A 25,331-nucleotide genomic window follows, 5' to 3' on the forward strand; every position below is an offset into this window, starting at 1 on the left:
TTGAGCTTGCTTGGATCTCCCTGTGACGACTGACCTTGTTATGATCGGTCAGTCAGAGGGTCTGATGTCTGAGGAGACATAAATATATGTCAGGATATGAAGAAAGACAAAACAAGAGGCTTGAAGAAGAGATGAGCTCACAGGCTCCATTTTCTGAAGGGCCAACATTAAAGCTACTCTTCATATCTCCTTTCTAGGAGCACTTTAAAGAATATGGTTGGAAGATCATCACAGGTGTAAGTAAACAGTTTCTTCTGTTGGTGAGTATAAAAGAATGTTACAATGATAACCTTCTGCATTTTAAAAATGAAGTCAAAATTTAATTCATTCATTATTTTACTGCAGGTCCATCAGCCACCTCCATTCCTGGTGCAGACCATGGTCAGCTTAAGCTGCTGGTAAGTCATGTGCTTGTAAGGTAGTGCCTTGTTCTTTGCTCGTGAATCTGTCTGGTGGGGAGTGTGTAGTAGCTGTTTTGAAGGACTGATTCTGGAGCAACATTCTGGAGCCTCCTCCAAAGCTGCCAGTGTTGAAAATCTTAAGTTAAAAGGAGATGGCATCAAACTCTTGCAGATTGTCTTGCATTATAAGATCTTTCGGATTTAATGCTAAGAACACAAGTCATTTCAATTCAGTCAATTTATTTTATAATTTACCATAAAGGAGCTTTACTAAAAATTATAAACATTCATTTACTTTAACGACTAACAGCGGACATTTTCTGAAGTTTCTTTAAGAAACACAAGTCTTTGTGACTGCAGACTAAATTTAAAACAAGAAACATGAAAATATGAACAAAAGGAAATAGGAAGTACAACTTTATGTATGGAAGTTATGTATGAACATAAATTAGCAGTGTTTCCCATTAATTTACCAGACCATGGCGGCACGCCATAATCTAATTTGTTTCACCATAGTCTCAAAATGAACCAAAAATACTTTTACACATCTCATGATAATATTACAGACCTCTAACGTTGTGCTTTGCGGGCGCTGCTCCACAGTGCTGTAAGCTTATACGCTCACACACTTTGGCATCTGACTCGAGACAACCACTTTTCTTTTTAGGTAACTACGGTATGGTGCGCACTCTAAATATGACATCCAGGCCCCATCCACACTACTGCGTTTTCAGATTAAAACAGAGAACTTTGCTACATTTGCACCTCCCGTCCAGACTACAATGATGAAAACACCTAAAACGACAAAGTTTGGAAACTCTACAACCCAATTTGCGTTTTGAAACTCTGGGGGGTAAAAACAGAGGACTATAGAAACAATATCGCAAATGCTCGGCTCTGTGATTGGGTCTTATAAGTCATGTTATGCCCAGCGGTTACCCTCCTCTGTTTACCTTGTGTTCTCTGTTGTTTTCCCTTCCTATTGTCTCTGTTTGCCCGTTTCACCTGTGAGTCTGTCTGTCTGCAGGTGGGCGTAGTCTTCCTGGCTCTGGCTCTCTACCCTCACACACCTGCACCTCGTTTGCAATCAGCTTATGTACCCCGGTCCAGCACGCGAGTATTGGCCAGATTGTCTGCGTATCTCCTGTGGTACACACCCTGGACTTCTCCAGTAGTGAGTTAGTTTTTTCTCGTTGAATTTTCCCTCGCTATCCCTAACGCTTGTTTGTTCTCCTCCACTTTTCCAGAACCCGCCTGCCAGTCACCTGCCTGCCAACCTGCCTCACCTTCACCGCCTCTACTCAACGTCTTGCCCAGACTCCCCACTCTGGAGTCGGATCACTCTCCACTCCCACATTCTCCTGACTGTTTCAATAAACTCCCCTTAATAGCATCGGTTCTTGGCTTTAGGGTTCAGACTTCTACCACACACACCCATAACACATGTAATGCTACTGACTGAGCTACTGAGTTTTTGAGTTAGTATTTTTATAAAAATATTCTGTACCATGCAAATAACGCTAAAGCCTATCTGCCTACACTTATAGGCTACTGTGCATGTCGCCTTTTACTTTGCAACTCCCAGTCTGTTTCCCGCTGCCACAGTCGCGTGTTACATTCAGTAACAGTCCCAGCTCGTTATTGGTGCATGCTAAAAAAAATCTGGTCTGATTCTTTGTCTACAGTTCTTCATTCTTTCTCCAAATCTTTCTGTTTTTACTAATGGAATGGAACATCTGCTTCATGTTTATAACGGAACACACATACCCAGTGTGCCTGAACGGCCAATAGATGTGTGTTTTCAGTTGTTTTAATGTAGACAGAGATCAACTCTGATATGCAGCTAAAATGCTGGTGTGGACAGAGATTGTATTCGTTATAATTCTCCTTTTGTAAACTAAAACGTAGTAGTGAGGATGGGGCCCCAGACTTTAGTCAAATGAGAATATAAAAGTTGAATCTGTCGCAGGGCAGCCACAGTCCCTTAGTCCTGTGGACCATCAGCCTCCTACCTGCTTTTAACCTGATTGTATGATCTCTGTCATCACACGCGACTGGTCGCACGCACACACACATCAACACAACGTTCAGTCAGAGCATGAGTGTGCGTGGCTGATCAGTGTGGGAAAAAATGCACAGGAGAACGAGAGAAAGGGAAAAGGCAGAGCTGAGACAGAGAAAAGGCCCGGTAAATGCTGTAAAATTACTTAAATTACTTGTCTTAAAGATTAAGGGACATGGTATTTAAAAAAGAAAGAAATATAGACTACTAGTAGGGCTGGACTCTTCACATATCATCATATCACAACTACCTTTCCAGAATTAATTCTATGTTTTAATAAAAGTACTCATGCTATGTATGAAAGCAGAAGATGAGTTTGTATGGGAATAATCTGAAAAATAAAGACCTGTATACTTTTTTCAGGTGGACGCAGTTACTCAGAGTGACCAGAACTTCATGATGATAAACATAAATCCAGGCAGTGCTCTGAGGAAATGCAGAGGCAAAACAAACAATCGAAAGTGCACAAAAATTATACAGACCTACATAAAATTTTAATCCTGTTGCCTTAATTGTGGATTTTCTTCTTAGACAAAATAGGTAATAGCTGTGTTTCTAATGCAGATAATTGTTCTACTCTGTGTTAGAGTACTTACTGCTGTAAAAAAATAAATAGTGTTGAATTTTCAGTTTAGTTTTTACCTTTTCAATTAATCTTTTACACCCATGCAGCACTTTTAGTATGTACAATAAGAAGCTACTTTGTTATGCGTTTATCTTAATAGCATACATGTTTTTAAAAAAATGAGCTTTACATACCTTATCAGAGCTAACAATAATATTAGTACATTTTAGCATGTCAATTTAAGCATACTATTGTCAACTAATCATATAACACATAATTTTCCAACAGCAAAAATGTGGCTAGTGAAAATGCTGCGTGGCTAGTAGCTTTGAAAACCACTAGCCACACTGGCTAGAGAGCAAAAATGTTAATGTCAAGCCCTGCATGTGTGCATTAAAAGTAAAAAATAAAACAATAAAATGTTAGGGAAATTACTTATTCTATTTTCTATTCTTTGAGCTAGGGTGGCTGGAAAAATATTAAATAAATTTGTTGACTTTTATTGCTGTTTCATCACCATGTATAGCTATACGGTGGGTTTATGATCAAATAGTTTACTAGAGCACACCATTGAGAGCAAAGTTTTTCATAATTAGCCTCTTCATTTTGCACCAAATTAATGCATTTTACTTTAAAATTTTCACAATTTTCTAATGTGGGGCATGCCCCCAGACTCCCCGAGTGGGTCCGGGGCCCACCCACCATAGTCTCTTAAAATGCTGTGGGAAACTCTAAATTAGGTTCAATTGTTAGTTAAACATCTAAAATCCACAAAAGTAACAGAGTCAGTGAACTGACCTCAGAGTCTCCAGTCTACAATGTGGACTTTTCAGTCCATCATACAGCAGCTTCACTCCTGAATCCTGCAAATTGTTGTCAGTCAGCTCCAGCTCTTTCAGTTGGGAAGGGTTGCACTTAAGAGCTGAGGCCAGAGAAGCACAGCTGATCTCTGACAAACTGCAGCTACTCAATCTAAATGCAAAAAAAAAAAAAATCCTATCAGATGTATTCAGGTTTTAGATGTGGAGTTCAGCATTCATGTAAACAGATATTATATCGATCATTTAAAGGACCCTATTGCTTCCACCTTTAGAGGATCAATTATCAATGATAAATTATATCCTTTAAAGGATCAATATAACTGATCCTTTAAAGGAGACTTAGCTGCCGTGTTCACTCGCTGAGAGCTGGAACCAGTCTGCACGGAGTCTGCATGACGGGGTTAGGGGGGATGTATTTCACATTCAGCGCTATTGGCTACTGCAAACGCCAAGCAATATTTACAACTATCCCTGTCTTTGTGTTTTTAAATATGCAGAAGCACATTCATTCATGGGAAAACCCAATTAAAATGTATATTAAAATCTTTAAAAGAGGGAGTGATTGTTACATTGGACACAGGACACCCGAATAACCCAGTAACTTGCAAAATAGACTTAAAAACCAATATGAAAATCAAGGGACATTAGGTCATGAATAGTGATCCTGCCTGTAATAAATCTTACCCACCCCTATAGTGGGGTCGCCCCGAGCTGGCTATTACCAAGATTGCAGGTTTAAGGACACTTCAGCATTGGCTTCACCTGTCAGACCCGGAGGTTCCCTAATAGTGTGTGTGTGTGTGTGTGTGTGTGTGTGTGTGTGTTCTGAAGGATCAATATCAATGATCAGATGTTGTTTTTGAAAACACATTGAAACCAACACAAACAAAGAAATATTTCTACTTCAACAAGTAAACCGTTTAAAACAAATATTAGTTCAGAGAATCTTCTGTATACAGTTGTGACCATTTATCAAAAATTAGAAACAGTTATTTACTTTAACAACTAACAGCAAACATTTTTTACAGTTTCTTTAAGAAACACAAGTCTTTGTGACTGCAGACTAAATTTAGAAAAAGAAACATGAAACTATGAACAACAGGACATTTACAACTTTATGGATGGAAGCTATGTATGAACACAAATTAGGTTCACTTGTCAATTAAACATATCAGATCTACAATAGTAACAAAGAGTCAGTGAACTGACCTCAGAGTCTCCAGTCTGCAGTGTGGACTCTCCAGAAAACCACACAGCAGCTTCGCTCCTGAATCCTGCAGCTTGTTGTAGCCCAGCTGCAGCTCTCTCAGATGGGAGGGGTTGGACTTCAGAGCTGAGGCCAGAGAAGCACAGCTGATCTCTGACAAACTGCAGCCCTCCAATCTGAATAAAGAATTAACGATGGAGATAAAAACCCATTTCTAATCCTATCAGATGTGTTCAGCTTTTAAACATGGAGCTCAACATCACCATATCCTAATCAATGAGCTTTTCCCTCAAATATTGTTCACAAATCGGTCAAAATCAGTTTGTGAGCACTTCTTTGCCAAGATAATCCATCCATTTGGGAGGGGTCCGGAAACCAGTCAGTATCTGGTGTGACCGCCACCATGGGCCACTTGATCTGCAAGGTTGACATCAGCAAACCGCTAACCCACACAACGCCATACATGCTGTCTGCCATCTGCTCTGTACAGTGAAAACTGGGTTCATGCGTGAACACCTCTCCGAAGTGCCATGCGCCATCGAACATGAGCATTTGCCCACTCAAGTCAGTTACGACGACAAACTGCAGTCAGGTCGAGACCCCGATGAGGACGATGAGCATGCAGATGAGTTTCCCTGAAACACCTTTGAAGACGGCTTATGGTAAAGAAATGAACATTCAATTCACGGACAACAGCTCTGGTGGACATTCCTGCAGTCAGCATGCCAATTGCAGATTTGTGAATAATATTTGAGAGAAATACGTCTTTGTGTACATCGAGAAAGTCTTAGATCTTTGAGTCCGGCTCATGATGAATGGGGGCAAAAACAAAAGTGTTCCGATTATAATTTGTTTAGTGTATCTGGAATATACATACACAGATGACTCACACACCCACTCAAACCCACACCCTTAGCTACTACAAGGGACAATAACAGGTTACAACAACCTTATAGCTTTAATTATACCAATAGAAAATCGGTTTATATACACCTAGAGCAATTCAAGTTCATTTTCATCAGTACACCTGCAACTCTACATTACTATGTCCTAATTAATGAGTTTTTCCCAAAGGAGGGGGTGAAAGGTTTGCTCCACTCCCGCTGTTTGAGAAGTTTCAGCCATAAAGCCTACCACCTCTGGTCAAGTTGAGATAACATACTATAAGCATGACTATTAAAATAAACCTTGTCCAGAGACTAACCTCATCTTAAACTGACAGCCCACACACACAGACACAAAAGGGCAGGGTAACCATGGTGTAATGTTACATGTTTTGTTTTCCCAATATATAATTTTCTGCTTTATTGTTGTTAATAGGAGTAAGTAAGAAAGCAGACACCTGCTGCTTTAAGACTAGCATGAATTGCGTTACCCTAAGTAACTAGCAGAACCCCCACACAGACACTCTCTAAAGCTGATAATACATGGGGCAAATTTTTGAGCAATGTTGCTGGGTAATGTTTCTAGTGGCAAGTCCGACTATGTTTTAAATGTATAGCGGTGGTGCGGGGCGGGTGGCGGAGAGGTGGGGGAAGGGGATTACGGTAGTAATCTGGACTCATTACCACTGACGACAAGGTTGCCCTGCACGATTGCTCTAAAAGTTGCTCTGTGTATCATCAACTTTAGACCAAAATAGCAGGGTAATCATGGTAACAACATTCCTCTTTCAGATTACCTCAGACATAAAATAACCCCGTTTCTTCAGTCTTGATTCTCTACCCTACCAAAGAGCCATTCATTTGGACTCTTAACATGCACTCTCACTTTTCACACCCAGTTGTGAAACTGGTGAGAAAAGACACCAGAGAAGGATACAGCCCATTATCTGTTAAGCTAAATAATCTTTAACTCAGTTTGCCACTTTAATTTGAGTAGTTCTATTATTATGTTCTTGTTAAAAACTGTGTTAAAAGAAGAAACCATAAATAAGTAAATTTTGCAGTGCTTTTTAATCTTCATCAAAGCTCGCCAACATTTCTGCATTTAATTTATGTTGTAACGAATGCTTTGTTCCCAGCACCTTTATATACTCTCTTAGAAATTATATGATACAGAAATATTATCATGTGTTAATTAACTGATTTTCCTAGCTCCTGAACCAAGGATTGAGTTAAATTAAATAGTCTGAGAATCCTTAGGTCCTCTCATGGAAACAGTCCCTTCCCAGAGGACAATAAGTATTACATGTCATTGTTTTAATGCCTTTCCTTGTGCTTTCTTTTGTTTTGTTTAAGTTTTCAGATCGTTTATGCCACGCAACGTTGAATTCAGGAACAATTAAGTTCATGTTAAGCTTTATTTTAGCTGAATTAACTTATATTGCTCTCACCGAAGTTCGGACCCAGCCACGCGGGTCTGTTACGGCAGCAGTAATCCAGATGACATCAAACAGACGAACCAAGCCAGGCTAATGGCCTATCACTGCAAGTTTTTTCACCTACCAGCTGAAACAACAGACTTCCGGGCAATCCCCTGGCAGAGAAAGTGACCAGCCAACGGTGTGCCAAGCAGTCATAACCGAGAATGCACGAAACTCAGTCAGTGTGTGGCCGCCTGAACACCAACCGGCTGAGAAACTGAAAGTAGTAAGGCTGAACCGTGCATTCTGTGACCAGTTGATGTCCAATAGCTTTTAATCTATTAGCTTTAATCCTTAATCATTTTAGCCTGAAACTCCTAGCCAAATTTAACTGAGTTATCATCATATAACTTGCGTTTAGTGGTTCTCTTGCTCCTTAGAATCAAATCCTTTCCCACAAGAGACCAACTAAGTTCATATTGAACTCCATTACTCTCATTTGATTGCATTCTGTTTGTTTAGTCACTGTTTTATTTCTTTAATATATTTAACCTCACTTGTATTTACTTTAGTAAATACAAGTAAAATCCAGAATAGAATTTAAAATCATTCTTCTTACCTACAAAGCTCTTAATGGTCAGGCACCATCTTATCTTAAAGAGCTCATAGCACCTGACTACCCCACCAGAGCACTGTGCTCCCAGAATGCAGGGTTACTTGTGGTTCCTAGAGTCTCCAAAAGTAGACTAGGAGCCAGAGCGTTCAGCTATCAAGCTCCTCTCCTGTGGAACCAGGTTCCAGTTTGGGTTCAGGAGGCAGACACCATCTCCACATTTAAGAGTAGGCTTAAGACTTTCCTCTTTGGTAAAGCTTATAGTTAGGGCTGGCTCAGGTGAGTCCTGAACCATCCCTTAGTTATGCTGCTATAGGCCTAGACTGCCGGGGGATTTCCATGATGCACTGAGCTCCTCTCTCCTCTACTTTCTCTCCCTCTGTATGCAACCTCATCCCATTATTGCATGTTACTAACACAACTTCTCCCCTTTCTGGTAGTCTTGTGCTTTCTCGTCCCTCTCCTCTCTCCTCCTATCACTTCCTGCAGGTTTTCTGGCTCTGGAGCTGTGGAGTCTGGATCTGTGGTTGCGGGTCACCTGCTGTCCCCGTGTTCCTGCTCGACACCCTCTGCTGCAACGACTATTGTTGCTAGTCTTATTGTTATTATTGTTATTATAATCATTAACATTACGATTGTTATCATTAACACTACTATAAATATCTCTACCATTTTTCATTTAGTCTATAGCAACATCACCTTCACTGTCTGTACCTCTGTGTGTATATTGTGTAGGCTGCCTCCCTCCCCTCTCTCTCTCCTTACATCCCTCTCTTTTTCTCTCTATTCCTCTCCCGCTCTCTCTCTCTCTCTCTCTCTCTCTCTCTCTCTCTCTCTCCTTCACCCCAACCGGTCGAGGCAGATGGCCGCCCACCCTGAGCCATGGTTCTGCTCGAGGTTTCTGCCTCTTAAAAGGAAGTTTTTCCTTGCCTCTGTCTCCTAGTGCTGCTCTTGGTGGGAACTGTTGGGCTTCTGTAAATATCATTACAGAGTACGGTCTAGACCTGCTCTTTTATGAAAAGCGCTGTGAGATAACTGTTGTTGTGATTTGGCGCTATATAAATAAAATTGAATTGAATTGAATTGAATTTAGTTAGCTAATAAATTTCACCTTAATCACAGGAACCGTGTGTGTGTATTGTTTAACTCCAAGTCACTGTATGGAGGAGTCACAACTATGATATGAGATTGACTGATTGATTAAAATTGATTTAAAATGATTAAGCAATTCCTAAGTAACTGATCACTAGTAAATAATTGTAAAATTATTAAAACCATAAGTAAGTAACCATAAGGTTTCCTGAAGGCCTTAGGCAAATTGCAATTTCAGGTGGTGCCCCAACAAGTTTTTATGAATTTATATTTCTGAATATTCATAACTTTATTAATCATAAGTAGTAGGTACACTACGTAACTTTATGGATGTAATTGATGTATGAACATAAATTAGATTGTTACTTGAATTTATAAGATCTACTATAATAAGTGAACTGACCTCAGCGTCTGCAGTCTACAGTGTGGACCCTCCAGTCCAGCAGACAGCAGCCTCACTCCTAAATACTGCAGCTTGTTGTCACTCAGGTCTAGCTCTCTCAGATGGGAGGGGTTGGACTTCAGAGCTGAGGCCAGAGAAACACAGCTGATCTCTGACAAACTGCAGAGATTCAATCTGAATAAAGAATAAATGATTGAGATAAAAATCCATTTCTAATCCAATCAGATGTGTTCAGGTTTTGTATGTGTAGCTCATCATTGCTCTACCACAGTCAATGGACTAAGTCACTGAAGAAGTAAATAAAAATACACTTTAGCATTAAGATAATCAGTGTGGATCAGTATAAGATTAGCCTTATGTCTGCAATTTAGTGTCACTACAACTTTGATAACATATTAATCTCAACACAGTAGAAAAAATTATGTCTGACCTCAGAGTCTCCAGTCTACAGTGTGGACTCTCTAGAACATTGCACATTAGCTTCACATCTGAATCCTTCAGGCTGTTTCCACTCAGGTCCAGCTCTCTCAAATGGGAGGGGTTGGACTTCAGAGCCAAAGCCAGAGAAGCACAGCTGATCTCTGACAAACTGCATTCACTCAATCTAAATAAAGAAATAAATTATATATATGAAGTATTGTATTTATTTATAATCCAATCAGATGTTTTCATATTTTATATGTGTAGCGCAACATCCTAATCCATGAGCTTTTCTCTAAAATGAGTAGAGTGTGCATTTATTTCCCTTTCTACCCCCTTAGTTGCCGTTCTTGAGCAGTCCAGCATTTAGTGACACTCTCTTTCAATTCCAGATCCTGCCACTCCCATTCCACCACCTCCACCTCAGTTCTTCATCAGCCAAATACATATATACAGGCATGGACAAAATTGTTGGTACCCTTCCATTTTAGAACGAAAAGCCCACAATGATCCCTGAAATAACTTGAAACTGACAAAAGTAATAATAATTTTTTTTTTTACAGGAAATTAACTGATGAAATCAGACATTGCTTTTGAATTGTCGTTCCACAAAATCATTTTAAAAAACAAACTAATGAAACTGGCCTGGACAAAAATGATGGTATCTTGAGCTTAATATTTTGTTGCACAACCTTTTGAGGCAGTCACTGCAATCAAGCAATTTCTGTAACTCTCAATGAAACCTCTGCACTTGTCAACAGGTATTTTGACCCAATCCTAATATGCAAACTGCTCCAGCTGTTTCAGGTTCAAAGGGTGCCTTCTCCAGACTGCATGTTTTTAAAATGATTCTCTGTCTGCAGTTGCAGTCCATGTACACCCTTTCATGGAAACGTGATTTCCTGATGGCAGTGGTACAGGATACTGCATCCTGCCACAAAGCAAAAAAACGAGTTCAAGGTGTTGACTTGGTCTCCAAATTCCCCAGATCTCAAAACAATCGAGCATCTGTGGGATGTGCTGGACAAATGAGACGGATCCATGGAGGCCAAAACATACAACTTATAGGACTTAAAGGATCTGCTGCTAATGTCTTAGTGCCAGATACCACAGCACACCTTCAGAGGTCTTCTGGAGTCCATGTCTCGACGGGTCAGGGTTGTTTTGGTGGCAAAAGGGTCCTATTCAATATTAGGCAGGTGGTCATAATGTTATGGCTGATCGATGTATATAGCTCAACATTAATATGTCCTCAATGAGCTTTTACCTAAAATAAGTAGAGTGACTTTGTCATAGTGTTATTGTGGATCATCATAATGTCAGCCTTCTACAGCCATCGTCACATTTTGTTTCTATTTACATTTTACACAGCTTGACTGTGTACTTTAACTGTTTTTGAAACAGGTTTGCAAGCTCATCAATAGTAAAAAGACACTCTTAATGAGGATAATGAGAATACATTAAAAATACCAGGTGTAAATGCAAAGGCAAGATTCGATAATTTAATATCTGCATAATGGATACAGATCCCATTTTGATACCTAATGTAAATGGGGTGAGACAGTCCAGGAACTGACCTTAGAGTCTCAAGTCTACAATGTGGACTCTCCAGTTCAGCAGACAGAAGCTTCACTCCTGAATCCTGGAGGTTGTTGTCACTCAGGTCCAGCTCTCTCAGATGGGAGGGGTTGGACTTCAGAGCTGAGGCCAGAGAAGCACAGCTGACCTCTGACAAACTGCAGGAACTCAATCTAAAAAAAGAATAAATTATGTAACTTTAGAACACAATGTTCCTGCTTGAAATGAAAGTTATAAAATCAAAGCATCTTAAACTATTGAGTCAGTATAAGCATTAAAGGGGGATTTATGTAATTACATACGTTCATTGCAACCCTAATCTACAAAAAAAGATCACTAAATGTTTATCACATTTTTGCCATGTTTTAAATAACACTACATACTGTAGATTATTTATTTTATTATCTTTCATAGAAAAAAACAACACTACTTCTTACTCACTAAAAACAAAAGATATCCAAAAAATTAATACAATAGTAATGCCCTAACCTGTCTTTATTTAAAAGATTTTGTGTTCTTTGTTCTATTTGTTGCTTTAGTAAGGACAGGACGTCTTGACAGGCTAAGCAAAGGGCATGCATACCAGAGACTGCTACTACTGGCCGCACTTTGTTCATCCAGCTCAAACATTTCAAATCAGAGCTATCCCCTGTTGCTACTGGTGTTCCCCAGGGCTCTGTCCTGGGGCCCCTTCTGTTCATCATCTATCTGCTTTCTCTTGCCCATATCTTTGTTTAATTTAACATCCATTTCCACTGCTATGCGGATGACACACTGTTCTAACTGTCCACCAAACCTACCACGTCTCTCCCATCCACCTCCCTCTCTGATTGCCTAATGGAAATCAAATCCTGGTTCTCTTGCAACTTCCTCAAACTTAACAGTGACAGTGACAGAAAACCGAGGTTCTCCTCATTGGCACCAAATCCACTTTGACTAAATCTGATTTTCTCTTACCATTGACAACTTCACAGTTTCCTCCTCCCCTTAGGTCAAGAGTCTGGGTGTGATCCTTGACAGCACACATTTATTTCAAGCTCACATTAATAATATCACTCGGTCTGCATACTTCCATTTAGGTAACATTAATCGCCTCCAACAGTCTCTCTCACCCATTAACACAGTCATTCTAGTTCACACACTGGTCACATCCCTCATTGATTTTTGTAATTCTCTTCTTGTTGTTCTTCCTCCCAAATCCATACATAAAATTCAACTGGTTCAGAACTCTGCTGCCCGGATCATCACCAGAAAACCTTCTATTCATCATATTACTCCTGTCCTTCAGCAGCTTCATTGGCTTCCAGTTAAATACCGCATTGATTTCAAGAATCTGCCCCCGACCATCAAGCCCATTCATAACCTCGCTCCTCAGTACCTCACTGACCTCCTTCACATTAACACCACCACCTGTACTTTTAGGGCATCTTCTTCTATTCACCACACTGTACCTCCTGCTCGTTTGACCACCATGGGGTTCAGAGCCTTCAGTCGCTCTGCCCCTCATTTTTGGAACTCTCTTCCACCAGACATTGACTCACTTTCCATTTTAAAATCCCGCCTGAAAACACATATTTTTAAACAGGTATATTCCACATGATCAGTCTCTCAATCTTTGTTTCCAGTTGTTTTGTACCATGATTTTATGCACTGCAATTACAGATGTTAATTTTATCAAATTTTGCTGTACTGTTATATTATGTTTTGTGAGGTGACCTTGAGTGTTCAGAAAGGCGCCTATAAATAAAATGTATTATTATCAGTACTGGTTTTGCCCTATGCTAATTTGAGTGGGGTTAAAATAATCAAAATTGTGTGACTCTCCAAATGTTATAAATCAAATTCTGATAGTGAAACAATTCATTTTGCAGGGGTTGTGAAGTCTTAAAGAATATATCTACCATTTTACAGCTGCAACAGTAGTAACAGAGCAGACTAATTCGGGAGCCTATGATGTAAGCAGAAGTTTTACTACCTTGGTCAGTTGGCCAGTCCTTGAACACGCGTGTAGCATGCTCTCCAATGCCTCCCAAATTAATTTTATATTAGGTTATATTAGATATTAATAAAATATATGATTTTAAAGGTGGAGCTCAACTTTGCTCTCAAACTAAACCACTGAAGAAGAAAATAAACTTTAGCATTAAGATTCTGTGTGGATCAGCATAATATCAGACTCACGTCTATACTTTAGTGTCACCACAACTTTGACACCCAACAACAACCAACTTATTCACAGTGTCAAATAGCTACGCTTTGTCATGTCTTTCGGCGTCTGGTGCCAAAACATGGCACCCTTTACCTCTATAGTTCAACACACTAGGAGAAGCCTTTTGGCGAGATTGTTCATCGCTCAAAGGAATACTTTAAATAACAAAAAGTCAACGTTGATTCCTTTCAGTGATGTTACGTAATATGTAACTTAATTAAGTAAACTTATGTAACGTCATGTAACAGAGTTATTTTAAGCCAAACCGGGATCTCTTAACCTAACCAAGTAGTTTTGGTGCCTAGACTGGCACCAAACTGCAAAGTTTCACAACATTGACCACATGCTGTTTTACAACATTGACAACTAATTTTATTTTGAAAGTCTAACCATCATTTCATGATTCTGCCTGTCTGCACAGTCTTAGTTAGTTACCTCTGCCTGTTTTGTAGTTTTGATTAGTATTGCTCTGCTGTAGTCTGCGGTTTCTGTCTCTGCATGCTTGTCTTTGTCTGTGCTGGTAAGGAACCCTGTTGTGTCACTCAGTTGTTCTGGTCCTGCCTGTTCTGTGTCTTGTTGTGGAGTTTGCTTGTGTTATTCAGTTATCTAGTCTGCTTATCTGCTTTATTTGATCTGTATTTTATGTCCAGTTCATGTTTGACATCTTGTTTTCAGTCCGGCTGTTTGCAGTTCTACCTTAGTGAAGGTAGCATCATCTTGTCACAAGATCGCTGACGTAATCTGCACTCTGCGCATGCGTTGGCGCCTGTAGCCACTCCATCTTAAACCGAACTCTTATCCAGTTTTAATCCACTCTTTTTCGTTAAATTTTTTATATCCTTTTTATTTAACTTAAGTTTTTAACTTAAGTTTTACGTGGGTTAAGGATTTTAGTCATCCGACATGGATTTTAAGCTAGATGACCATAAAAACGCGATCAACGCTACTGATCGCAACAAACCTCCGGTGACTATGCTAGACAAGATAACTCTGCCCCACGAGGACTGCACACTCCTTAAGAAAGCGAACAAGAAGATTGCTGACCTTATGGAAGACATCCGACGACTTTCAGAGGAACTCAAAAAGAAAGATTCCCTGCTGACTGGCTTTATGGATGGATTTAACAGATTGTTTCTCTTAGCGCAACCGCTAACATCCAGGACACCGTGTTTTGGGACCCCTCTGGCCTTCCGAGGCTCTCCTCCTGTTTCGCCCACGAAGCATCAGTCAACCTGGGCAAGTGGTGGTCCGTGGCTGCAAGAGAGGCTCGGATGGGGCTGCCTCTCCTCCACACATCGGCCTCTCCAACCGCTATGCAGCCTTGTCTAACGACAATCCGGTCCATCCAGCGGATTCACCTGCGGCTTCGAGTCTCCCTGATACGGATCTCTTTCGGCGCACAGTGCCTGCCGACACTGTTGCATCTCCTCCACCGGCTACATCTCCTGCACTGGGCCGCCGGTCTGCCGCTGGGCCTGATCGGCGGCCGTCATCCCGGTCAAAAACATCCACTTCCCGACGTAGGATCCTGAAGGAGGCTGTGCTCAGACGCTCCGGAGGCCGTCTCTGCCCTGCACCGTCGGGTAGCCGTTCTCTCAGGTCTGTTACTGCTACTCCAACACAACACTCGGCAGCTCACACACTCCATCCTCAGTCCGCACGCAGTGTTGAAGCAGATTCTGCTCAGTCCTGCTCTGGAACCCCACAACCGGCATCTCCTCGTCCTCTTTTCTCCCCAACCACACTAATAATTGGTGACTCCATAACCAGAAACATCCGTTTCTTTAACGCTACCACTCACTGTTTCCCCGGTGCCACCACGGCTGACATTTAAAAAAAATACGCCAGGACCGGATGCCATCGCTCCCGTCCTCACAAGAGTGATAGTCCACGTCGGAACAAATGACACAGCTCTTCAGCAGTCTGAGCTGACAAAATCAGATTTTAACCGTCTTCTTAACTTTTTAAAGCAGTGTGGAAAGTCCGTTTTTATCTCTGGTCCCATTCCCACAGTCGGTCGCGGTGCTGGCCGCTTCAGTAGACTCCTTGGCCTCCATGACTGGCTCCAGTCCGCCTGCAGGGCTCATCGTGTGTGTTATGTGGATAATTTTAATATTTTCTGGCAAAGAATGTCTCTTTTTAAGACAGACGGACTTCACCCAAACAAACGGGGCTCAGAAATGTTAGCTGTGCACATACAGCATGTGGTGCGGTCCACACATGACTTACGTGAATGACTAATCATTCATGCAGCACACCTGGACACACCACCGCTCACTGAAAAGATCTCTGCCTCACTGCCACAAATAACTGTCTCCACCTGCTGTAAAGCCGTCTGCTCCCAGCACTGTTTCAAAGACCTCTATTCCTGTCATCATCACGCATATATTCATGTTGATGACCCCAACAATGTTAATGCAACTAACTTTTTAAATATGGCCACTTCTTTTAACTTCAAAGAACATGTCAAAGGGCAAACACATAACTATGGTCATACACTGGACTGGTTTTTACCATGGGTGTCAGCATTTACTCTGTGGAATTATTGGACATGACCATATCTGACCACAGATGGATTGTTTTTAGCTGCGATTCGCCTGTTACTCATGCCGCCTCACCAAGCCCTGTGTGTTCTCGCTTCTTTAATGAACAAAGTGTTTCAAAGTTTTACGCATTCTTTCAGAGCCAAAGCCAACACCTGTCTGATTCCAACACCAACAATCTGGTTGATCACTTCAATCATATCTGCTTGTCGTCACTAAATATTACTGCTCCTCTAAAGGTTAGGCCTACGTCTAAAGCTAGTAAGCAACCCTGGATAAATGACAGCATTCGCAGCCTAAAAAGGGAATGCAGGAAAGCAGAGCGCAGATAGAAAAAATCCAGTCTCCAAGTCCATTACCTCAGTCTGAAGGATTTATTAATTAAATACAATAACACGGTTAAGCATGCGAGAACACACTATTTTTCTGAAGTCATTACTACACATAAACACAATCCCAGGTTTCTGTTTAAGACTGTGGATCAGCTGGTAAACCCAACCCCTCCTTGTGCCTCAGCTGGAAGTAATGATGACTATGAATTGTTTTTATCTTATTTTACCAATAAGGTGGTGTCAATCAGAGCCTCTATTACCCCCGCGGCCTCTTACTCAGAGGTTCCTCACCAGCAACAAGAGAGTTTTAACCAGTTTTATCCCATCGACCTGTCTGAGCTTTTAAAAACAGTAACACAAATGAGAGTGTCCTCCAGCCCACTTGATGTAATACCTACAAAATTTTTACTGAAAGTAATAGATTCTGTTGGGCCCCATTTGATCTCTGTTTTCAACAGCTCCCTATCTACTGGTTGTGTCCCTGATTATTTTAAAACGGCTTGCGTGAACCCACTTTTAAAGAAACCTTGTTTAAATCCCTCCCTCCATCAAAATTTTAGACCAATTTCAAACTGCCTTTTATTGCAAAGATTCTAGAAAGACTTGTATCCAAACAGCTGCTCACTGTACTGGAAAATAAAAAAATTATTTGAAAAGTTTCAGTTTCAGTCTGGTTTCAGGAAGTACCACAGCACTGAGACTGCCCTGCTTAAAGTCACCAATGACCTTTTAATGTCTGCTGATGAAGGCATGTGCTCAGTCCTTGTACTCCTGGACCTTAGCGCTGCTTTTGACACCATTGATCAGACAGTTAGACAGACTGAGGCACTTGGTGGGGATCTCTGGTACTGCCCTAGAATGTTTTTCATCCTACCTGTCAAATAGGAAGTTTTGCGTGTCTGTAAACAACTATGTCTCCTCGTTCTGTCCAGTTAAATATGGTGTGCCTCAGGGGTCAGTCTTAGGACCCATTTTGTTTTCCTTGTATCTGCTTCCCCTTGAACATATTATCCATAAACATGGCATTTCATTTCATATTTATGCTGATGACACACAAATATACTTGCCCATCAGATCCACAGACCCTGGAATGCTGAGTTCACTTAACAACTGCCTTTGTGAAGTTAAAAAAGGATGTCAATAATTTCCTCCAGCTGAACTCAAAAACAACAAAACAAAACAAAACAGAAATCCTGGTCCCAGCAGATGGCAGATACTGCCATTCGCTAGTAAATCACATTAAGCCTGTGGCAAAGAACCTTGGTGTTTGGTTTGATAGTAATTTAAATTTCGAGCAGCACACCACAAAGCTTGTTCAATCATGTTTTTATCAACTTAGAAATATAGCAAAAATTCGATCTATGTTAACTTTTAAGGACACCGAGACCATTTTACACGCCTTCATCTCATCACGCCTGGATTATTGCAACCGCCTTTTCACCTGTTTAACCCAAAAATCTATTGATTGACTCCAGACTGTCCAGAACTCAGCTGCCAAGCTTTTAACTAGAACAAAGAAATATGACCACATTACTCCTATTTTAGATTCATTACACTGGCTCCCAGTATGTTTTAGAATTGACTTTTAAATTCTATTGATCACTTTTAAAGCTCTTCATGGCCTCTCGCCTTGTTATATTTCTGACCTTTTAGTCCCATACGCACCAGCACGTACCTTGAGATCCTCGGGCAGAGGTCTGTTGTCTGTTCCAGAGTCTCGACTGAAAACTAAAGGGGACAGAGCGTTTGCTGTCAGGGCCCCGAGGCTCTGGAACAGCCTGCCCGAGGAAATCAGGTCGGCTGAGTCAGTGAACTCTTTTAAGTCCATTCTTAAAACATACTTTTATAGGAGAGCCTTTCCCGATCTTATTTGACTTTATTTTATCCTATATTTTTATTTTATTGTATTTTACTAATTTTATATTTATCTGTTGTGGTGGCAGCCCGGCTGACGGTGAGTGTCTTGTTGGCGGCTTCAGCCCCGCCGGTGATCCGGCCGACCCCTGCTCCTCGTGTTCTGTCGGCGGATCGACCGGCTTCAGCCCCGCTGGTGGTCCGGCCGACCCCTGCTCCTCGTGTTGCCTGGCTTCCCTGGTCCGCCCTCGGGCCACCCGCCGGACCTCCCTGGCTTCCCTGCTCCGTCCTCGGGCCGCCCGCCGGACCTCCCTGTCTCATCTGCTCTGTCCGTGGGACGTCCGCCGGACCCCCTGTCTCCCCTGCTCCGCCCTCGGGACGTCCGCCCGAACCCCTGGTCCCTCTGCTCCGCCCTCGGGACGTCCGCCCGAACCCCCTGGCCTCCCAGCTCCGCCCTCTGGCACCCCATCTGTACTCTCTAGTCCCCTAACTCTACCCTCAGGCACCCTGTCTAGCCCTATGTTTTCAGTTCAACCCTGCCCGTTCCCCTAAACCTTCCTTTCTATCCCGTCCCTTAACATTTATCTGTATTTTAGTCTTTTCAATGTTTTCATGCTTTTATTTGTATTTTTTTTTGTATTATTGTCTCTTGGGTATTATTGTCTTTACACTTGTTAAAGCACTTTGTAACTTGTTTTTGAAAAGTGCTCTACAAATAAGGATTATTATTATTATTATTATTATAGTGTTGATTGTTGTTTGATTTGGGCTTTGTTCTTGCGTGTTTTGTTTTGGTTGGCCTCTGCCTATTTTTTTTTTTTTGAGTTTGGCCTGTTTTGCTACTTGTCAGTGTTATGTCTGTTCCCCCTGTCAAACCCAGTATATCACAGGCGCCCGGCTTCAAGGAACTAAAATCTTACAATGCTTACAATTTATCCTTGCTTATTTAACTAATGTGGATGGCGATAAATAAAATTTGTTACACCAGTTCATATGTGGCCTATACCACACAACAAATTTTGTAGTCAGAGGTCACTAACTAGAGCAAAACTGCCAGAAAGTCAGACCCTTACACACAACAGCAGACCAACATTTACATTCAAACACACATCCACACAATGCTGAAAAAGAACCAAAGACACTGACATAAAATACAGGCTGCAATATTATCTCTTTTTTTCCTAATTCTTATCATATCAAATTTTTTCAGTTTCAACTTACTCTTTTTAGCGAATATCTCCTTTCCTCTTACTTACGTTAACTTTGAATAAAATGTAATCTGCATTCAATGAAGCAGTAGCCAGAATGTGAACACTGTCTGATTTTCTATTTTGTTGTGGGTTAAAAACCTTTCATTTTCTGTCAGTTTTCCTGTGTCATGCATTTCGGCTCAAAACCTGGTAGTCACTCACCGAACACCGCAACGCCCTACACGTACAAAAGTGAGCCTAAAGGGTACCCAGGACATTGACATTGAAAAGCTATGCCAAACGGTCTTGACAAAGTGTCCATTTCGGTCACCCTAGGTTGAGAATGGGTTGCCACATCATGTTAATCTCAGCACAGAAGTAAAAAAAAGGCATCTTACCTCAGAGTCTCCAGTCCACAGTTCGGACTCTCTAATACAGCAGACAGCAGCTTCACTCCTGAATCTTGCAGCTTGTTGTCATTCAGGTCCAGCTCTCTCAATGGGAGGGGTTGGACTTCAGAGCTGAGGCCAGAGAAGCACAGCTGATCTCTGACAAACTGCAGAACCTCAATCTGAATAAAGAATAAATTATGCAGATTAAAATCCATTTCTACTCCAATCAGATGTGTTCAAGTTTTAAATGTGGAGCTCAACATTACTATGTCCTAATCAATGAGATTTTCCCTAAAATGAGAAGAGGGACTTTGTCATTGTGTTATTGTGGATTATCATAATGTCAGCCTTCTACAGACATCATCCAAATGTCACAAAAATATTCATAAACCTGTTACCTTCAATTTTAATGACCAGACATTCTTTGTGAAAACACATGAAATTCACATAAACCAAAGTAATACTGCTACTTCAACACATACACTTGATAATATTTAAAACAAATATTAGTTTAGAGGATCTTCTGTATACAGATGTGACCATTTACCAAAAATTAGAAACATTCATTTACTTTAACGACTAACAGCGGACATTTTCTAAAGTTTCTTTAAGAAACACAACTCTGCAGACTAAATTTAGTACAGGAAACATGAAAATATGAACAAAAGGACATTTACAACTTTATGTATGAACAGACATTTGGTTCAATTGTTCATTAAACATAAGTTCTACAACAGTAACAGTGAGTCAGTGAACTGACCTCAGATACTCCAGTCTACAATGTGGACTCTCCAGAAAATCACACAAAAGCTTCACTCCTGAATCCTGCACGTAGTTGAGACTCATGTCCAGCTCTCTCAGATAGGATGGGTTGGACTTCAGAGCTGAGGCCAGAGAAGCACAGCTGATCTCTGATAAACTACCGGAACTCAATCTGAATAAAGAACAGATCATTAAGAGGATGATCACTTGTGCACACGACTTTCGTACCGAGGCGTGACAAGACATTGAGAAGATGAGGATTCATCATGAAAACAGTAGAGCCCGACTGATATGGGATTTTTAAGTCTGATGGCGATTTTGATATTTGATGATGTTAAAATTCAATCTGCTACCAGGAGCTAGTTGTTTCTACATGCTCCAGTAGACTCCGGTCAGCAGATGTTTTGTTCTGTGGTGCTACAGTGTTTTGAACAGAGGAGCAGCAGAGCACCCTTTGGTGGGCAAAATATGAAACACTCATGACAAGAGAGAAAGGTCCGACCTTTTAATAGTCAAAACGATAAATCGGTCAGGATCTAGAAAACAGATCTTGTCTCTACAATGATGAGCAGATGTATTCGAGGATATGAAAAGGAAAGGGTACCCCATGGAGCTAGCTGGCACAAACCACTGACACAAACACAGCAGTAGAAACCCAAGGTGGAGGCTTATACTTGTGCAATACTGATTGGAATTGCACGCAATGAAGCAGAATTATCATTTCTTCATTTTATGAAGCCTTCAATAAGATTAAGCAATAAATCCCTATGTAAAAAAAATACATACATGCAAGTTAGCTAAACTTCCGGCATGCCTTAATAATGTACAAACCGTGATGACTTGCCATTTTCTTATGTAAAACTTAACTACATAAAACTGAAGTTATTGTACCTGGCTACAGACACCTTTGAAACACAGTATCTAAAGATATTGTTACTCTAGATAGCATTGCCCTGGCCTCCAGCACCATAGTAATTCATTCAGTTATCTTTGATCAGGATATGTCCTTCAAGTCCCACATAAAATAAACTATAACTATATGTCATTTTCACTTTTTTAACATTGCAAAAACCAGGCACATCCTGACTTAAAATTATACAGAAAAACTTGTTCATGCAGTTGTTACGTCTAGGCTGGATTACCGCAATTTGTTTTTCTTAGGTTGCCGGAATAATGTCCTTAATATTCTTCAGTTGATACAGAATGCTGCAGAACTTATGCTGACAAGAACCAGGAAAATATATATTCAGGCCGTAGCATAGGTGACATGTCAGGGTGGTGCCACAATAGCAAACTGTGCTAATCAACTCCACCCAGCTGATGCAACCCCACATTCTGCCACTGTGACTCGCAGCCAGTTTGTGACAGACTGGTCTGTTCAGAGTTTTGGGTTCTAACTGTAGCTGGATTCTTGTCTTGTGTTCTGTAACCTATCTGTCTGTGTTCTGTACGCCAATCATGTCTACTGTCATGATGAGTATCACCTGTTTGTGCTCCCTCCCTCCACGTTAGCCAGTATTTAAATATTTGACACTGTTCTGTACTTCCTTGTCCGTTGTGTCTGCCTGATCCTGTTTGTTCACGTAAATATTATCGGCTGGTATTTATGGATTTATTGCTTTTGGATTTCCTTGGTTGTTGTTGCACTGCCTTACTTTGAGTGCCAGGACTTATTTGTGAATTGTTCTTTATGTTAAATAAACCCGCCTTGTACCTGTCCTGTATTTGGGTCCTGAAGCATGTACTTGCGTGAACACACGGCTATTTTGACATATTCAGAATCTTTTCTCATCTTAACTATGTGGATCCATGTATTTCTCTAGTGGATTGTTCTTTTTCTGGTCTTCAACATCAGCTCCTTGCTGAAATACTAATAACTGAGGAGTTGCTATGTCTCAACTCTCAACCCCCCGGTCAGTTACTGAGAGTGACTGCAATAATAAATAAATAAAGACAGTGTAGCCCGTAAAAACTATGGCTGTCTGTCCGGTTTCCACTTGTTATGGTCAGTTAGGAGATGTGCAGGAATGCTGCCTTAGCTTAGGTGTTTTAAAGAATCGTCTCTCTCCATCTGGGAGCATGATCCTCTGTGTTGTGGGACGCAGTAGGGCAAACTGAATATCATTAGACAAAAGCTCCCTCTTAACTTGGTCGTACTCCTTCCTGCGCTTCATTAAGCCAGCACTCAGGGATAAAGAGCACGGGCTTATCATATACTGTACATGATGGGAACCTCTCTCCACCATTCCACGATGTGCAGGATATTGTCCCAATCTTGACATTTCAACAGCGTGTCAGGATATGTCTCGGCCTCTGGTCTGCAGGTGGACAGGGTGCAAGAGCCTGATGTGCTCTTTCAACCATCAGATGCTCTGTGATGCTCTTGCTCCAACGTGGAGCGAGAGCAGTTTTTTGTTCCAGTTAACAAAATCCAGTTAACAAAAAGATTAACAGGGCGTTTACCTTGCAGCTTTTCTGAAGATTAATGACACGTATGTTGTTGCGTCGGTTGCAACTTTCCAGTTGGTCAACTTTCTCCATTGTGAAGTCATAGCCTCTCGCTCAGTTCAATCTCTTGTCCGATACACACCTGCACATAAATTGATATCTGCGGGCAGAGTTCTTTTGTCTGTTCTAGAGTCTCAACTGAAAAAGCTTTTGCAGTCAGGACTCCGAGGCTCTAGAACAGCCTGGTCGAGGAAATAAGGTTAGCTGAGTCAGGTGAAGTCTTTAAAGTCCATTCTTAAAACATACTTTTATAGGATGTTTCATTGTCTTTGCACTTGTTACAGCACTTTGTAACATGTTTTTTTAAAAGTGCTGTATAAAAAGATTATTATTAATGAAAGAAGTTCTTTTCTTTAGTCAATTTGAGAACAGTTAAAACAACTGGTCCTCTGCTGAACCAATAGGTTCTTCCGGAGATAGATTGAGTAATTTCTTGGTCACAGATGATAGAAGTAGTTTTATCTGAACGTGTCAGGATTTGCTCACCAGCTAAATGTAGTTAGTTCCTGGGTCTAAGATCCATACTGCAGCTATCCAAGTAAATTAATGTGTGTTACGGTTGCCGAGGGCAGCCATCTGTGTGTCGCTGCTGTGTTTCTCCCTACATGTGTTACACTGTGAGGAGGGATTTCTTTTTATTATATTTGGTTCTTTGTTTTACGCAGTACCCACTTGCCCATTTTCTGTTTGACCATTTTGTGTGTAACAGACTGTTTAATAAATAATCTTTCCACCCATACCAAATCCATCTGGTTTATGTTTACGTCTCTCCTACCCCTAGAGAGCAGGGACGTAACACGTGGGTTTGTGTGTTTATGGTAATAAAATTAATTTGTATGAAGAGCCCCTGGGCTAACATCTACCTAGCTTTGCTGCATATGACCCCCAACTAATCCAATTTTACAATGGAACCACACTGCGACCCAGAGGTCAAAAGATAGTACTACACTTAAAGGCCATATGAAAGTAATCAATTCCAAAGTTTAATTTGTAGTCCTTCCCTTGCTAAAGTGTGACAGCTTAAATAATAATTACATATCCTAGCATTTTTTATCATCACCATTACATGATCTGACTTTATTTATATTTATTTTTCTGGAAATCGTGCTCTATAAATTGCAGTTAGTCTTGCTTTGGTTTGTCTTTTATCTGGTTAGTATAAGTACAATATTACAGTACAGTGTTTAAATCAACATAACTGTAGGCAGAAGATTCCTTTTTCTTTGCATGTTGACAACAAGAAGTAGTTAGGAAATGGTGTAATGATGATTTACTTTATTTTCTTCATTAATTACTGAAACAAACTTTTACACAATTTTTGATTGTTTGATTGCACATGATATTGTTAGTGTGTTTGACTACAGTGGGATGAAGTTTGGTCAATGTGCGTAATACAGAGATTTAAATATATTTAGTAAACTACAGTTAAACTCTCACAAACTTAACCCCCACCTCTCCATTCAAACATGCCCTAAGAGAGCTGAGATAAAAGACAATGATTACTTGCCTCGCATTGTCTTCTTCAAAAACTCCCCTGCCTGAGGTTACGTTTAACTCTTTGTTTTATTTTATTTAACCCTCTATGGCATGGTGTTGCCCCCAGGCAACAAAACACTATTTTGGCAACCACCTGCCTCCTTTAATTTTTTTAAAAGTAAAATATCACATTACAAGTCTGATGATAAGTCTGTGACCAGCAACTGTTTCCTGAGGTTCCGTGCAAAATAATAGAGATTGTACTTTGTAAAAAACTAAAACACAAATGATTCAATCAATAGCCCACAGAAACACACATTCAGAAACACAAACACACACTGCAGCTAATATCTAATCAACTGATTGATAAACTGAAAGATGGTTTTTCCCTGCTCCTTGCCAAGTGCTTGCTCTTGGTGGGAATTGTTGGGTTTCGGGGGGACATTTTATGACTGATATTATCAGGGACCCCCAAGCTCTCAAAAACTAGGGTAAAATATTTTTTTCTAAAATAAAAATTCTTGCCATAGAGGGTTAAAGTACTTTCTTTGATTAACTTTTTTCCTTTTGAAGTTTTTATTTCTTTTCATATTGACTT

General features: G+C 40.7%; 1 protein-coding gene across 1 annotated transcript in view; it reads right to left on the reverse strand.

Moving 5' to 3' along the window:
- The window catches only part of LOC119914011 (NACHT, LRR and PYD domains-containing protein 12-like), a 38,865-nt gene that overhangs the window by 4,371 nt on the left and 9,163 nt on the right, over window positions 1-25,331 (reverse strand). The window contains 4 exon segments of the mRNA XM_038732987.1: window positions 3,827-4,000; window positions 9,470-9,643; window positions 11,467-11,640; window positions 20,748-20,921. Of these exon segments, the coding sequence (XP_038588915.1) occupies window positions 3,827-4,000; window positions 9,470-9,643; window positions 11,467-11,640; window positions 20,748-20,921 (696 nt within the window).

This window comes from Micropterus salmoides, unplaced genomic scaffold (assembly GCF_014851395.1).
Source record: "Micropterus salmoides isolate LMB-PRFRI ecotype aquatic unplaced genomic scaffold, ASM1485139v1 Ms_hic_scaffold_1, whole genome shotgun sequence".
NCBI lineage: Eukaryota > Metazoa > Chordata > Actinopteri > Centrarchiformes > Centrarchidae > Micropterus > Micropterus salmoides.